Source organism: Anabrus simplex, chromosome 3 (assembly GCF_040414725.1).
Source record: "Anabrus simplex isolate iqAnaSimp1 chromosome 3, ASM4041472v1, whole genome shotgun sequence".
Taxonomy (NCBI): Eukaryota; Metazoa; Arthropoda; class Insecta; order Orthoptera; family Tettigoniidae; genus Anabrus; species Anabrus simplex.
In genome coordinates, this window is record NC_090267.1 from 308,097,148 (window position 1) to 308,113,128 (window position 15,981).

General features: G+C 37.8%; 1 protein-coding gene across 1 annotated transcript in view; it reads left to right on the forward strand.

Moving 5' to 3' along the window:
* LOC136867259 (venom allergen 5) overlaps window positions 1-11,212 on the forward strand; it is a 76,522-nt gene extending 65,310 nt beyond the window's left edge. Inside the window, exons 6-8 of the mRNA XM_067144402.2 lie at window positions 3,757-3,857; window positions 7,490-7,584; window positions 10,591-11,212. Of these exons, the coding sequence (XP_067000503.1) occupies window positions 3,757-3,857; window positions 7,490-7,584; window positions 10,591-10,715 (321 nt within the window). The 3' untranslated portion in view covers window positions 10,716-11,212. The remainder of the gene's footprint in view (window positions 1-3,756; window positions 3,858-7,489; window positions 7,585-10,590) is intronic.
* Window positions 11,213-15,981: the final 4,769 nt, after the last annotated feature.

Genomic DNA, 15,981 nt, shown 5'->3' on the forward strand with positions numbered 1-15,981 from the left:
TTTGAAAAATATCAAACCACACACCTGGTAAGCCTAGTCTATATTAACTTCACACAGACAGAGCTCGTTTAAAACTGCTACACCAACTTATTGGCATTATACATTGTTGTCTAACAAACGTGTGTCAAAACTTAAAAGTTCAGCAAAATGTGTGCATAATATGATCTCAGGTTGGTATCATTTTTTAACTTATTTGGTATCAATTTTCATTGCTGTAATTATTTTTCAGTAATTTGGTTGAAGTCTTTTGTGAGGAGCATGTCACAGTGTTAAGAGAGAAAGCAAGGGCAAACATTGTTTACAGCTGTGCTGTGTTACACTCAGAAAAATAAACTGCTGCTAGGTGAAATTTCTCTACGTACAAATTGTAAAAAACGAACAACTATTTCGACTGATTCTATTTTTTTTTTTTTTTTTTTTTTGCTAGTTGCTTTACGTCGCACCGACACAGATAGGTTCGGGGACAGGAAAGGCCTAGGAGTGGGAAGGAAGTGGCCGTGGCCTTAATTAAGGTACAGCCCCAGCATTTGCCTGGTGTGAAAATGGGAAACCGCCCTAATCATTTCCGTACAAAGTGACATTAGGCTGGTATATATTATTTTCATTTTTTGTGAGGAGTCTGCTGGGCCCCTCAAAATCCCGGGCCACCTGCATTACAGGCCCTGCAGGCTCTAATGTTACATTCTTGTTCAATGCACATAACTGATTCGTACAGCACCACAGCAAGTAGTGAAGACTTGCACAGCAACATGTAGAAGCGCAGTTTGTGTCTGATGATACAAAACCTTAATTGTGCACTAAATGAGTTTTGTAGTTTGGTTGTTGATGACAAAAGAATGTTTTGTAGTTTAGTCATGCCTTTGTCTACGTTTCCTTGTTAGATTGTTTCTTTTAATTTCTGGTATTGCTTCCTTTTTTGCCTTCCAGAGCTCCTCATGTATGTTCCTGGGTGTTCTATGTGCTTTTCCATATTCAGTTGGAAATAGGTCTGAACTGGCATAAGCTTTCTGATTGGGTTGGAGCCAACCCTTTGTTCCACTTCTTCGATTCCTTCGTTACTAATAAATACCAAGTCGTTTGTACTCTTCTCGTTATGCACAATGTATGTATACTCCGATTCTGAGTTGACTAGTCTCAGACCGTGGTCTGTTAGGAAGTCTATTATGCTGTCCGTCTTCGTGGATCTTTTGTCGATTTGGCAGTTGAAGTCACCAGTTACAATTAAAGGTTTGTTGTCATTGAATACTTCGACGGCTTCACCCAGGCTGTCTATTATATTTTCGGCACATGTGTTTGAATAGCAAGAGAGATACCACCAAGCCAGTACAGGTTCATCGAAGGTAAATCGACATTACAGGCCATCGAAGAAATCATAGTCAAAATAGACAGCACACTAACTCAACCAACCAGCCCACTGTATGCCATTTTCATTGACTATGCAAAAGCATTTGACAGCATTGACAGGAAAATACACATACAAAAACTTGAGAAAGCACTACCTGACTTACAACACAAACAGGAGATAATAAAAGCTGTCCTTAATGCAAATCAGGTGGAAATCTACGATGGAACCTCCAACACGCCCGCCTTAATACAGACGAGAGGAGTTCTGGGCGGAGCTCTGATGAGCCCTATGCTATTCAACCTGATGACAATGGACATCATAAACGAACTGAGGACTGAAAAGGACAAGCTAATAATGTATGCAGACGACATGGTACTGATATCCAGGGATCCTACGGATATCCAGACAGCATTCAATCACCTCAGAGCATGGATGAATAAAAACTCGCTAACCATCAACAGTGCTAAGACAAAAGTTATGCAATTTAGAAGGGGAAGAAAACTGGCAACATATGATGTCTTCTGTAATGGAAATTAACAATTCGAAATCACACCATCATTTAAATCACTAGCGACGTGAACGTTCTTTCCATCTCACTCACACTGTAGACCACAGACGCAACCTTCACACTGCACATAAAAGAAAAATCAGTGGCAGCAACCAAAGCAATGTACGAGATCCCCAAGCCGCAGAACCTCTCGAGGAGCACTGCATTGGCACTGTTCAAGCTTAAAGTTGCCCCGGTAGTTACATATGGGATATAATTAATATGGCACAAACTAACTGTTGCAAACATGAAAAGAATAGAAAATATAAGGGCCAGGTACTTGAAACGGATCCTACAGATCTCAAAATTTACAGAGAATCGAATGGCATACATACTGGCATGTGAACCGTTCTTTCTGGAAGACATCAAGCAAACATTCGGACTACTAGACACCCCTGCATCAACTGACATCCTTGAAGAAAGGAGACAAAAAGCCCAGCAGACACCTGAAGGTTTCTATGAAACAGAAGTAATGAATAACAATGAATGGAAGGGCCCAAACTACAAACTATGCCATGTATACACACGCTTCGGTGTCCACGGATTCCATGGGAAAATATGCCTAACAACCAGATTCCACGTCCAGGACAAATAATGTATCTGTCATCTCTGCAGCATGACCTGTCCTAGGTACCACCTAATGAACTGTACTAAACAAACACAACGCATCGGCACACTTGCTAAGGACTGGTAAAAACGAAGTGATGTACCAGAAGAAAAATAATGACATATTGTAATCTTTAACATATTTGCACACATTGTGTTTAATTTCAATTAAAAATTTAAGGAGTTTTGTATGCGGCTAAGTCCATGTGCTGCAGTGTGAGTGAAATGGGAAGAACGTTCACGTCGTTAGTTGCTACCATACTGTCCATGTCAGTTCCTGATGACTACATTCCTTACCCTACTTTTCCCTCCAAGCTCGGGGCTTCGCACAGAATTGTACCATCAGAAAGTAATCACACTTGTAGCATGTGTTGTGCAGAAGAGAATCAGGGGTATATATTTGCCACAGTCATGGATAATGAGGTATGATTCACCTGCTGCCACGTGCATTCGTCAATATGGTGATCTCACTTAGTCTGTGTAGTTCTATCTAATGTCTGTTACTTTCTTTGCGTGTAGTCAAATACTAAATGGCCTTTTCATTGTATAATCACACAGGGCTTATATTTAATTGTAAGACATGTATAACTGTTCCATGCTGAAAGTTTAATTGTATAGTTCTGAATTTAAAAAAAAAACAATTATTACCACAATTAAGTTTACCTCTCTGTCAAACTTTGCTCGGAGAGCATCAAAACTTATAATTTTTTAGCTTCTTTTTTTTTTTCAACTTTGTTCTCTACACCTCGCGATATATCCCAGATCCCCAGGACTTTCTGCTGTCTATAAAATTTTGTGCCCCCCCACTTCTAATTTCCAGTTGCCGCTACTGCCAATGGAGACAAATGAACCAGAACTCACAGTAACAGATGAATGGTGATAAAAGAACTAGGACTTTAAAGTAACACGCCAATAGTGATAAAATAGTACACATACAAGGGTGTGCATACGAAAAAAATATACATATACCTTAAAGAAGTCCAGCTACTTCGTCACACTTTTATTTGCAGAATAATATAATGACTTATTCATTCCAATTAGGCCAATAATTTCAAGGATTTACTTTTAGTGGTAAGAAGGAACCCACCCTCTATATAATTATTTTTTAAAATCTTTTTTGCAGGGACATGACAGCAAAGTGGTTTGTTATAAACAAATTAAGTAGATGCTGTGATCTGAAACATTATACGTATTCAAATGCATTAAAGGAATTGTTTTGCATATTTTCACGAAACTGGAAATTATTTCCACTTTACAGTTGGCATGGGGTGAGACATACCTGGTGGGCTGCGGCTACTCATTTTATTACGACAAGTCCAGAGGATACACTAAGCTATACATCTGCAATTATGGACCTGGGTAAGTATTCACAACAAATCTTGACTTATCAACTATTACAAGTAATGAACTTCATTCCGGTTCTGTATTGACTTTAAATTTCTAAGGTAAAATTCTAAAAGAATTTAATTGTATAAAGTCCAGCTGTAGCTTTTTAGACAGACCATTTATCAAATGGCAAACGTGTATTGAACAGGTGGACTTTATACAATTAAATTATTTTAGAATTTTACCTTAGATTAGCTATAAACCGTTGCTTCAATCCTTGAGGGTATGCTGTTCGTTTAGAGTGCAGGTCACCTGTGGGAAATACCATAGTGCTTATGACCCTATCATAATTTTAAATCTTCTCATAAGGACCTTGTTCTTGTTGTTGTTGTTGTTTGGATCACCAGTCCATATATTGGTTTTATGCAGCCATCCATGCTACCCTACCCTGTACTGACCTTTTCATTTCTATAAAACTACTCTCTAATCGATTTGTTTCATACCTCAGACTACCCCTACCATTCTTACTGCCTACAGTTCCCTCAAAAACCAACTAAACAAGTCCTGGGTGTCTTGAGATGTATCCCATCAATCTATCTCTTCTTCTGGTCAAATTTTACTAAATTGTTCTCCTATCACTAATTTGATTCAGATCTCTTCATTCATGATTCGATCTACCCATCTAAACTTCAGCAACCTTCTATAAGACCACATTTCAAAAGCTTCTATTCTCCTTCTTTCTAAGCTACTAATAATAATGGTGTGTGACCTCTGAAGAGGCCTGGTGCAGGTCAATTTGATTTGACGCCCTTAGACGACCTGCGCATCATAATGAAGATGAAATGATGATGAAGACGGCATGTACACCTAGTCCCCTTACCAGGGAAATGAACCAATTATGGTTAAAATTCCCGACCCTGCCAGGAATCGAACCCGGGACCCCTGACCAAAGGCCAGCATCCTAACCATTTAGACATGGAGCGGGCTCTGAGCTAGTTATCATCCATATTTCACTTCCACACAATGCCACACTCCAAACGAAAATCTTCAAAAGCATCCTTCTAATTCTTGTATCAATGGTCTAATGAGCAAATTTCTTTCAAGAAAAGCCTTCCTTGTTTGAGCTAGTCTGCATTTTATGTCCTTACATCTGCCATCATGAGTTACTCTATTGCCAAAACAACAACAATAGTCATCTACTTTCTTTGAGACTTCACTCCCTTTTCTAATATTTCTTGCATAACCTGACTTTGTTCTACTGCACTCCATTACCTTTGTTTTGGATTAATTTATTTTCATCTTGTAGTCCTTCTCCAAGACTGCCCGCCAGGTGACTATGATTGTTAGGGCATCATGTTTCTATGGTCTGTAACCATGATTAGGTGGTTTGAGTCCCACTGGTCGAAAACAATTTCACCATTAGAATATTGGCCGCCAGGGTAGGAAAGGGGGTGATTTACAATTTATAATCACTAGATTGCGAGTGAAAAGCCTATATTCAATTCCAAATTTTACCACAGTGTTCATACGGAGTGAGGGCTTATGACGCTGTTGATGGTGATTCATCCATCAGATGGGGATGTTAAACCTTGATCAGACAACTTGGTGCTATTCAACAGGAGTAAGCTATGTGTCAGCACCGGGTTTAACCCTCTCCCTTCCTATGATCATATATCACGTCATTAATTTCATCTCATAAAGTCCTCCAATGATGATGCTGACATCATGAAGAGCATCCAGTTGTTAAAACTCGCTACAAAGATTGATCTTGCTTTGTAGCTGACCTCGAACAGAAAAGGGGCCAGGGGTGACAGCATACTCCCCTATATTAGTCCAGTTTAATTTCTAAACCATTCCTCTTTGCAACCGAAGTCTGTATGCTGCTGATGCAGTTGTTGTACATTTTTGCACCATTTCTACAGTTTGTGTACCCAGTCTATTTTTGACCATGGTTTCCTGAACCTTCTCCCTGGGAACACTATTGTGCGCCTTTGTTAGATCTAGGAATGTCATGACCAGATCCTTTCCATATTCCCAATTCTTTTCTGTTAATTACCTCCTGATGAAGATTGAGTTCACTGTATATCTTCCACTTCTAAAGACATACTGTTCCTCTTGCGACTCTCCTTCTACCTTTTTTTTCTCAGTCTTCTATCTAATACCCTTTCCAGTATTTTCTCCATACGTGATAAGGGTGTTGCTAATTGCTGATGACAGCTATTCCATGCAAGAACAACACTGTATATTTTCTGGTTGGATAATGCAGTTACACATTTCTTTCATCATACTGGCATTAACTGAGCAATTATCACTTACATTTCTTAATATCTGATATCCCATTTCCTTTACTTCAGATATTACTTTATGCATTAGGATGTTCAGCTGTGTTCCTAGTAACTGGCGAGTAAGGTAAAATGTCACCACGATGTGAAACACTATCGACAGGACTCGAAACATGAAAAAAATTTAATTTCATTTACACTGAAGAAAATGGAAATTGCAACACCCAGAAGGAGTGGTGCTACACTGCTGCAATTGAACATGCAGGACGAGTGTTCGGTTGTGATTCGATGACTACACTTTCAGGTCCCTCTGACCACAAGTTTGGACAACATAATCTATTAGCTTAATTTCCGTATTGATTGCTATTACAACATAAAATAATTTAGAAGCCTCCACCTTATCAATACAATATTTATTTACTATAAAGCAGTAAATTCAGTCAGTACCGGTTTCGACCCCTATGGGGTCATCCTCAGCTGACGCACATTAAATTGGTTTCAAAAACATCATATGTAAAACATTACACCTTCATATAACTGACTCAATTAAACCAAACATTAAAAAGTTACTTATTAAAATAGTAAATGGATCTTATTCTTTGGCTTGAAAAGTACTTGTTATGTGAGGCATGTGACCTCATGTACCTAATCTATTAAACATCAAATGAAGTTTACACTTCTTTACACTAGTATTTGTAAAATTGTTACATATTTACAGCATTATCGTCTTCAAGATATATATACATAAAAAGTTTTAGACCCGATGTAACAGGCCAGTTAAAAATAAATGAAATGGTAAAAACAAGTAAAATGGGTCCAATTTTTTCTGATTTGTACTGTTTGTTATTTCTGCATTGTACTTGTAAATTGGTGAGTACACGGTGTATATATGCTAAAGTTGAGGCTTATAGTTGTTTTCATTCATTCCAATGTTCCAATGCATGAAAGCAGAGAAACCATGTAGGTACTTTGTGACTGCGTTAAATTCATCCAACAATATTCGATCACGGAATTGTGTAGACCCAAAACAAGCAGGAAGGTTTTTTTTTTTTTAGAAAAATAGCATTGCATATAAAAAATGAAACTTTTCCTCATTGATATTTGACATTCATTAAGAATTTTCAACTTAAACTGAGACACATAGTCAAATTTCACATTGCAAGGAGATATAAATGTTATGAGTTTTCTAACAGAATAACTGTTTGCAAAATGCCTATACATATACCTCCCTAAAGCAGTCAAAATGTCTGAATTATTATTATTACCATTATTATGTCAATTCACATTTGCATGCTAATAAGTTTAAATTGCTCTTCACTATTACTGCATACTTAACAACACAGAAAGTACTCTTTGTAATGTATTCAACTGTTCTATTTCCAGAGGAAATGTGGTAGGGGAAGAGCCATATGTACAGGGACCTCCCTCTTGCCCTCTCTATGGAATGAGTTCTTCCTCCAGGTATCAAGGATTGTGTGGTAAGTAAATTATAAGAATTATACTGGATAGACTATTATCTTAAAGTAACACCTTAGAATGGTTTCTGTCATGCTAGTGAACATAACATCCTGGAAGAGAAAGAAAAAACAATACAGGATATTCTCAAGTTGAGTTATGTTAGCCGAACTCTTTACATGAGTATTAAATTACCTAAGCATTAGTTTTTCGTAATATAAAACGAGGCACAAGTCAGTTTACCAGAATTACTATATATATGGAGACACACAGCAGGGACAGCAGATCGCCTCACCAAGGCAAATGGGCATGTCTGTCCAGCGACACCTTTATACTTGACGCCAGACACAACAACTTATGGTCGAGTAAAAATGTGTACCAGCTAGGTGGGCGGAGTGGTTGACGTGGGAGTTACACTCCGGGACATAGTGCAACCTGTTTTACTTATGAGCTGAAGAATATTGGAGTATAATCTATTGGTGGACTTATAAGACTTGGTTTGTCATATATTTCTGTGCTTAGACTGCTTGACTTTTGGATAGTTTTCCTTTTAAACTGAGTTATCTTTCAACTAAAGCTGAATGATAGTGCTTATCTTGTCAGACTCTTGTATAAGAATACACTTTTGTTCCTTTTCGTTCTGACTGTGTGCAAGAAAGAAGTGATTTTAGTTAATTAACTTCTTCCAATGGAGAAGTTAATGTGATTGTATCACTATTGTTTACTATTCAATAAACGTTTGATTGATTGATTGATTGATTGATTGATTGATTGATGCTTGTTGTTTAAAGGGGCCTAACATCGAGGTCATTGGCCCCTAATGGTACGAAATGAGATGAAATAAAATGACAACTTAAAAGTCCAAAATCCTCCAATGACCAGAATTCAAAGCATGAGGACGAAGAATAATGGATGGACGGATATGAATTTAAAACGATCAGTGGATCCGACCCTCAGTGCCTCACATGCGCAGAAGCTGGCACAAAACAATATTATTACTGACCAAGGGACTGCTTCTATAGCACGATGCTGAATCGATTATGCTTATAGTCGAAACGGGTCCAAAATCCAGGTCATCAGCCCCTCATAATGGTATTTATCGCTAGGAAAGTAAAACCATGCTATGTGTAATGTTGCGGTACTAATCAAAAGTAGCGGAGACTCGCGGTATTCCACACATTATGGTACTATGCACAGGTAGTGTAATGCACACATAGAACACAGATCTACGGTGTTTCGCACATTGTGGCACTATTTGCAGGCAACGCAAACCTATAAAGGCAACGCAAACCTATGGCGTTCCTCACATAATTGGACTTACCACAGGGACTCGTACTATTCCGTGGAATTCCTCACACAGTGGGAACTGAGTATAGGTAAGGCAGAACCACGGTGTCGCTCATATAGGGGTACGAATCACAGGTACTGTAGGATCCACCACCTGATTCACACACTGTCACTACTAATCACAGACCTATTGCATACTTAACATAGTGGTACTACGTGCAAGTAAATGCAACCCATGGTGTTCCCTGTGTGATGGTACTAATTGCAAGTAGTTTCATGGTTCTAATTGGATCATCCCTTGGTCACCCCTTTTAGTCGCCTCTCACGACAGGCAGGGGATACCGTGGGTGAATTCTTCGTCTTCCTTCCCCACCCACAGGGGGTGTGTGTTTGGTCCGCAAAAGGTATTTTATTTCCCTCAAGTCCACCAGCAAACCGGTTAGGATCCCCCTATCTATCACCTGGGACGCACAACATGGGAGTATCACCTCTCCCCTTGCTACGCCAGCGTAGCAGGTTCATGGAATAAACATTTGTATTTGAACTGTAATACGTAACAGTGATAATCCTATTATGTGTTCCTTTTTATACTACTAGTCATGATATTTTCGTATTAACGATAAACACGACAAAATATATTTTAAAGTGATTTTGAGATAACTTAACGAGTCATATGATTCTGGTTAAAAAAATCAGTGACTTGTTTTGCGAATTACAGCAAATTACAGAGACAAGGCCAGTTTAAAGCAAAATTTACTTATTTTTGATATGTGCATAATGGCACCGAAATTAGCGGAAAATAACAATCTTGAAATTATATTGCAATATCACGTGTGTGTGAAGGGAAACAGTAGACTGACTAAGGATTTCTCATTCCGACAGAAGTATCTTTTCTTACTAATATTCTAGGAAATCCCTTAATAAAACAAGTTGCTTTACATCGTACTGCTATAGATAGGTCTTATGGCGATGATGGAACAGGAAAGGGCTAGGAGTGGGAAGGAAGCAGCCGTGGCCTTAATTAAGGTACAGCCCTAGCATTTGCCTGGTGTGAAAATGGGAAACCATGGAAAACCATCTTCAAGGCTGCCGACAGTGGGATTTGAACCCACTATCTCCCGAATACTGGATACTGGCGACACTTAAGTGACTGCAGCTATCGAGCTCGGCAATCCCTTAATGATATGGCCATATAGCCATTGCAGAGATGAAATAAGTATGTAAGATACCAAATAGCAGAGCGAAGCATCCATGTGTTTACACAATAACTTAATAACTCTACGAGGCAGGCACTACAAGCGATATCGTTTCCCCTCTAGCAAACTAACAAATGTACAAATTGTCAAATGTAGGCTGAAAGGGTAATTTGTTATTTGTTATGTAATCTTGAATTCCAAAATCGTGACCCAACCACAATGAAGGAACTATGAAAAATATTCAATAATCTTAAGAAAATTAACGTGAAATTAAAGCGATAGGGTCAGCCTTATTTTGCGAAATAATGCAAAAAATTGTTTCCTTTTCGCAAAATCAAACAAATTAATGCCAAAAAAGGCCCCCTACACATTACTATCTTTTTATATACAATTTGACCTATCATTGTGTTTATCCTGTTTGTGTTCCTATTTCTCTACAAGCGACTTCATTTGTCACTTTTTTTTTTTTTTCTTCCATTTACTTATTGAAATCTGAGTTGGTGTAACTACCACAAAATACATTAACATTATATTTATTTGTTACAGGAGTCCAGGGATACTCAAATTTGGGCAGTGCATGTTCTAATTCCATAAGCCAAGGATTCAACACAGACACATCAAACTCAAAATTTCAGTACAACTCAGCATTCAAGTTCTATTATGGAAGATAGAAGTCAATTATGTGTGCGTGTGTGTGTTTGTGATGTGCATTGAGACATAAGACATACTATCCTTTATATTAAAGGATAAATATAACAAAACTTCAAGTGAAGGACATACGAAGTAATTTGAAATAAGTTCTTCAATATATCATTTAGTGTAGGTATTTAAAATGTTCATTTTCACTTATCTCCATCACATTGTAAATAAAATATACCTTGTCTGTTTCTCTGAAGATATGATAGCTGTTACAATCTAGACTATTAAAGAGATAACATTATGGGTTTGTCTTTCAGATTTTGATGTTAGAGACAGAGAAAGATTTCTTTTAAAAAATCATCTGTCCTATTTAAGGATGGCCACCAGGATCTGAAAAATCTCTCTCTCTCTTTCTCTCCGCATACATACACAATTGGTAAACATCTCTTATTCCTCTTCCATTACAGAATCATTTAAAGTCATTTTCTCATCCCAAAGTGGTGCAACTCTTGTCAGGCACACCCCCAATGGAGGTGAACTGCATGCACCATTTCTTTTTGCTATTTGCTTTACGTCGCACTGACGCAGATAGGTCTTTGACGACGATGGGATTGGAAAGGAAGCGACCGTGGCCTTAATTAAGGTACAGCCCCAGCATTTGCTTGGTGTGAAAATGGGAAACCACGGAAAACCATCTTCAGAGCTGCCGACAGTGGGGTTCGAACCCACTGTCTCCCGAATACTGGATACTGGCCACACTTAAGAGACTGCAGCTATCGAGCTCGGTATGCACCATTTTAACCACCTATCAGCCCTCCTCTCATTCTTAAATCTCTAGCAGTACAAAGAATCAAACCCAGGCCTCCGAGGACAGCAGCTAATGGTGCTGTTACGCTACGGAGCTGGGAACAGAAACGAGCTAGTCTGTGTCTGAGAAGATATGGATGTAGAATGGAGATTGATGAGAAGAGTGCCCATTTATTTGAAGGTGGCAATGTATAAGGAAGTGGAGACTCTTCTTATCCTTTTACATTTTCACGTTTATCCTTGTCTCCTCTTTCTACTGCTCCCAGCTCTTCCCACACTGACCAGTCACTCTATTTATTCCATTATGCATTCCTTTTCACATTCTTATCTTGATATGTCACTTGTTTGTTCCTTTTAATTTTGTATTTGTAATTTAACCACCAACTTCATAACACCCTGCATCTAGACCCTCTTTGGTGGCTATGATTGCAGAGATGAAATAAGTATGTAAGATACCAAATAGCAGAGCGAAGTATCCATGTGTTTACACAATAACTTAATAACTCTACAAGGCAGGCACTACAAGAGATATTGTTCCCCGTCTAGCAAACTAACGAATGTACAAATTGTCAAAAAGTTAGGAGAGCTGAAAGAAGTTGTGATTACTCATGTCAGATCAATTGGTATATTTAATGATTGGTTTAATTTAGCCATACTGTTAGCCATACAGAATGAGTTGCAGTTGTGAGACTTTGTCATAGTATAGACACTTTATAAATAATAAAATCTAGACTAAAACTTCAGAACTACAGGTTCCCTAGTTCGTCACTTTCACTAGTTTGCCATAAAGGCGACGATATGACACTGAAGTTCATATTGCAGTACATGTGAATATGCATATATATATTTTTTTTACAATGGATTTTACGTCGCACTGACACAGATAGATCTTATGGTGACGATGGGACAGGAAAGGGCTAGGAGTGGGAAGGAAGCGGCCATGGCCTTAATTAAGGTACATTTGGCTGGTGTGAAAATGGGAAACCATGGAAAACAGTCTTCAGGGCTGCCAACAGTGGGGTTCAAATTAACAGAATTTATGTTAACTTGTAAATCAGAAAATATTGAATACACTGTGCAAGAATTAAAATAATTATTAAAATATGGTACAGGTGATTCATAAATCCCCCTGGAGATTTGAACTAAGCAGACAGCAACCAAACAACAGTGAGGAAAATAATGTATGTCAACAAGCAGAGAAAAAAACATGCTACTTTCACATCAGGCACAATTATGTAGTGTTTTTTTTTCCACTGGGAGTCAATAGTGCAAAAAACATGGTGCCGTAAAATGGGGTAACTTCGGTCACTTTTTCGTGTATTTTTAAAATATATACATAGAATTTTCCCTCTAATTTTCTGAAAAAATAATATAAGTTCTGTCATATTCTTTCTTCACTGTTATGTATGTACATAATAGTAATTGTAATTCAGTAATGAATTATGATTATCGAAAAAGCAGCTGGGGTAACTTCGGCCACCGTGTAAATAACTTAACAAAGTTTCCTCCGACTTAGTATTACTTCGGCCATTGTAAAAGTTTTTTATAAACTTGTAAAATGCCTGATATCAATAATCGGCAAACAAATTAAAACCATTCGGGGTAAAACAGCTGTATAGTGATCAACTTTACAAGATATTTCCAAACAACTCACATTTTCCCCAAAGAAGAAACAAGTTTATTTAACTTAAATCTATAGGCATTCAATGATATAAAAATTATGTATTATATTATGTAACTAATTTTACTGACATGAAAGATAATGAACATAGCAAAATCATATTCTCTTGAGTCCAACGTATGAAGAAAGATACAAGTTGAAAAAAATAAAATATTTTGGATAGTTCTCACAATACACTGGCGTCTACCTTAAAATATATCTGGCCTGTCAATTAAGCTCTTGAATTTGTATCGCCCAGTCTGACTGGATCCCGAACTTCCAATTTCCTTACAATATCATCTTTCTGGACGCCACATTATCATCAATAACTGGGAAAGTGAAGTACACATCCTTTCCAGCTTTCTTCCTTAAAAACGTCACTACCAAGTGCTCTCCAGTTTCTTTAACTTCTCCAACATAAAATCGCTGAATTTTGTCCTTGGAAAATTTTACAAGTACGAAGTTTTCTACTTCATATTCATCAGTCCCATCTACTTGCATTTCAAAACTTGCCGCCCTGTCTTCAGTTGAAATTCTCTCTCCTTGGCTGCAAAGTTCATCATTTCCTTCAAGCTGCTCCTGTTCATCTTGGGGTTGCTCTGATATGTGGTTTGCGGTTACACTTCGTCCAGGCCTCTCATTCAGTCGTTTTCCTTTGAATCTGGAATTATTATTCTCTCCTAATTGAGATGTCTTCACGAGATTCGTGAACGATTCACTCCATGACTTTTCCGAACTCTGATTTTGGGTAAAGTCAGGAAGTCTTTTTAGGACAGCATCTTTATTAAAAGGACAAAGTCCTGCAGCTCTGAAGCCAGATTTCAGGCTAGTTTTCAACCTTTCATCCTCTATATCCTCCAGGGCCACCTTGAAAACTCTGGGAAATTCTGTTTTAGGTAGGGTTCCTCTATACTTATTCTTCCATTTGTTCAGCTGTTTCCTTCCAATTTCTACTGATCCTATGGAGGCTCTAGCACGTTTGATATTTTCCGCAAAGCGAAACGATAAATCTCGATGTCTATCAAGAAAACTTCTGAGCCAGTCTGCAACAAGCACATTATCTTTGAAAATGGAAATTGTTTTTCCCTCTCTTCTACATAATCCTTCACCACAATTCTGATGTCTCCAGGCGTTAACGGGTATCCCCATACAGCACACGTAGTAAGTCCATGAATGAGGTTGGCTTCTTCCTGAAAACAAACACCAGAGATAATAGGTAAATAAAATATCTCAGTTAGCAATACCTTGGGGGTATAAAGGAAGCAGTTACATATAAGCGTCAAAGCAAACCTCAGCTGAAAGAATGCTTGGACGTCCTATTTTTCCTGTGTGCGTCTTGTTCAGCTTGTCTTGCAGGGTCGATCGTGGAACAGCATGTTTCTCCAAGGCTTGCCGAATCGTTGTTGTGCCTTTCTTTATCTCATCTAATGCATTTTTTACGTAAACGGGATTGTAATTACAATACCTGCGGCCGCCTAAAACTTTCTTGTATCTTCTTGGCATGGCCGAAGTTACCCTAGAACAGGACAACTTTTATCACAAAACAATTCCATGAAAAACCTATTTGAATAAAATGCATCAAATCCCGTTGATCAGTTACCAGACATACTTACATTCTAACACCATAAACCGCTGGAGTACAGAATCAGATGCTGGGGCTGGAGAACAGTTTGTTTTCCAATGTTACCCAACAGGACAATAATTGGTGTTGTAAAACAAATCGCTTTACTCGACAATAAGCCGCCTACATTCTGTGAACTGGCGAGTGTTGATATAGCCTTCTATTGCGCTCATATTTTAGTTGTTGCAAGTGATTCATCTTTTATAGTATAGGGGGCAGGAGAAAATCAGTGTTGCCATGAGTCAGTGGCCGAATTTACCCTGGATGGCCGAAGTTACCCCGTTTTATGGTATTTTCAGGCAAACAGAAAGCCATTTGTGTCTTGTAATTTGGTAAAAGCAAGTCTGTTGTAATGGTTCAATGTCTATTTTTTATTATTATGCAAACCCAAACAACAGATCAAACATTTGAAGGTGGTATAAGAAATTCAGACAGATTGGCTGTTTAAGCAATACAAAACTACCAGGCATATCTGAGACTGTAATGCAACAATCTTCCTCCACAAACAGGCCTACTCAGAATTACTGTACAATTTTGTCCCACCCAAGAACTGTGATTGTCTCAAATTATTTCAGATAGGTCTATTCATTCCCCAAGATAAAAGGTTTCATTATCAATTAGTACATAACAGAAAATGAACTGAGGAAAATGAGTTGGTCAATAAACTTGTGCTCAATGACGAGGCAATGATCCATGTTCCTGATGTGCCCTAATCACTATAATGTGCATATTTGGGGCATGGAAAAACTACATATGATGGAACACATCTGCAATTCTCTGCACATTTTCATCTTATAAAGTGTAAAGGCCATTTTCCTTTGTTGAGAAAACTGTTATGAGCTTTAGTTACTTTGATATATTACAATTAAAGGGAAGAATACGACACTGTAACCTTCATTTTTATTACTTGCCGTACCACTTGGATACATTTTTTTGGTTTCAAAACACATACCACTCAGAAAATTTGTACACATGGTTTATGAATATGAATCTTCATTAGTTGGAAATTTTTCTTTTACTGATATTTTTACTAGCTGAATTTTAACAGATTTTAAAATTATTTCACTTTTTTAAATGCCACTTTTTGATAATCCAGTTACCAACATGATGTACATATCATGGAAAACTTCCAGTGAAATTAACAGTACCCAATGCAGAAGGTTGGTGGCTAGTTTCATTACAATAATGTAAATAGTTTTTGAAAAATGTT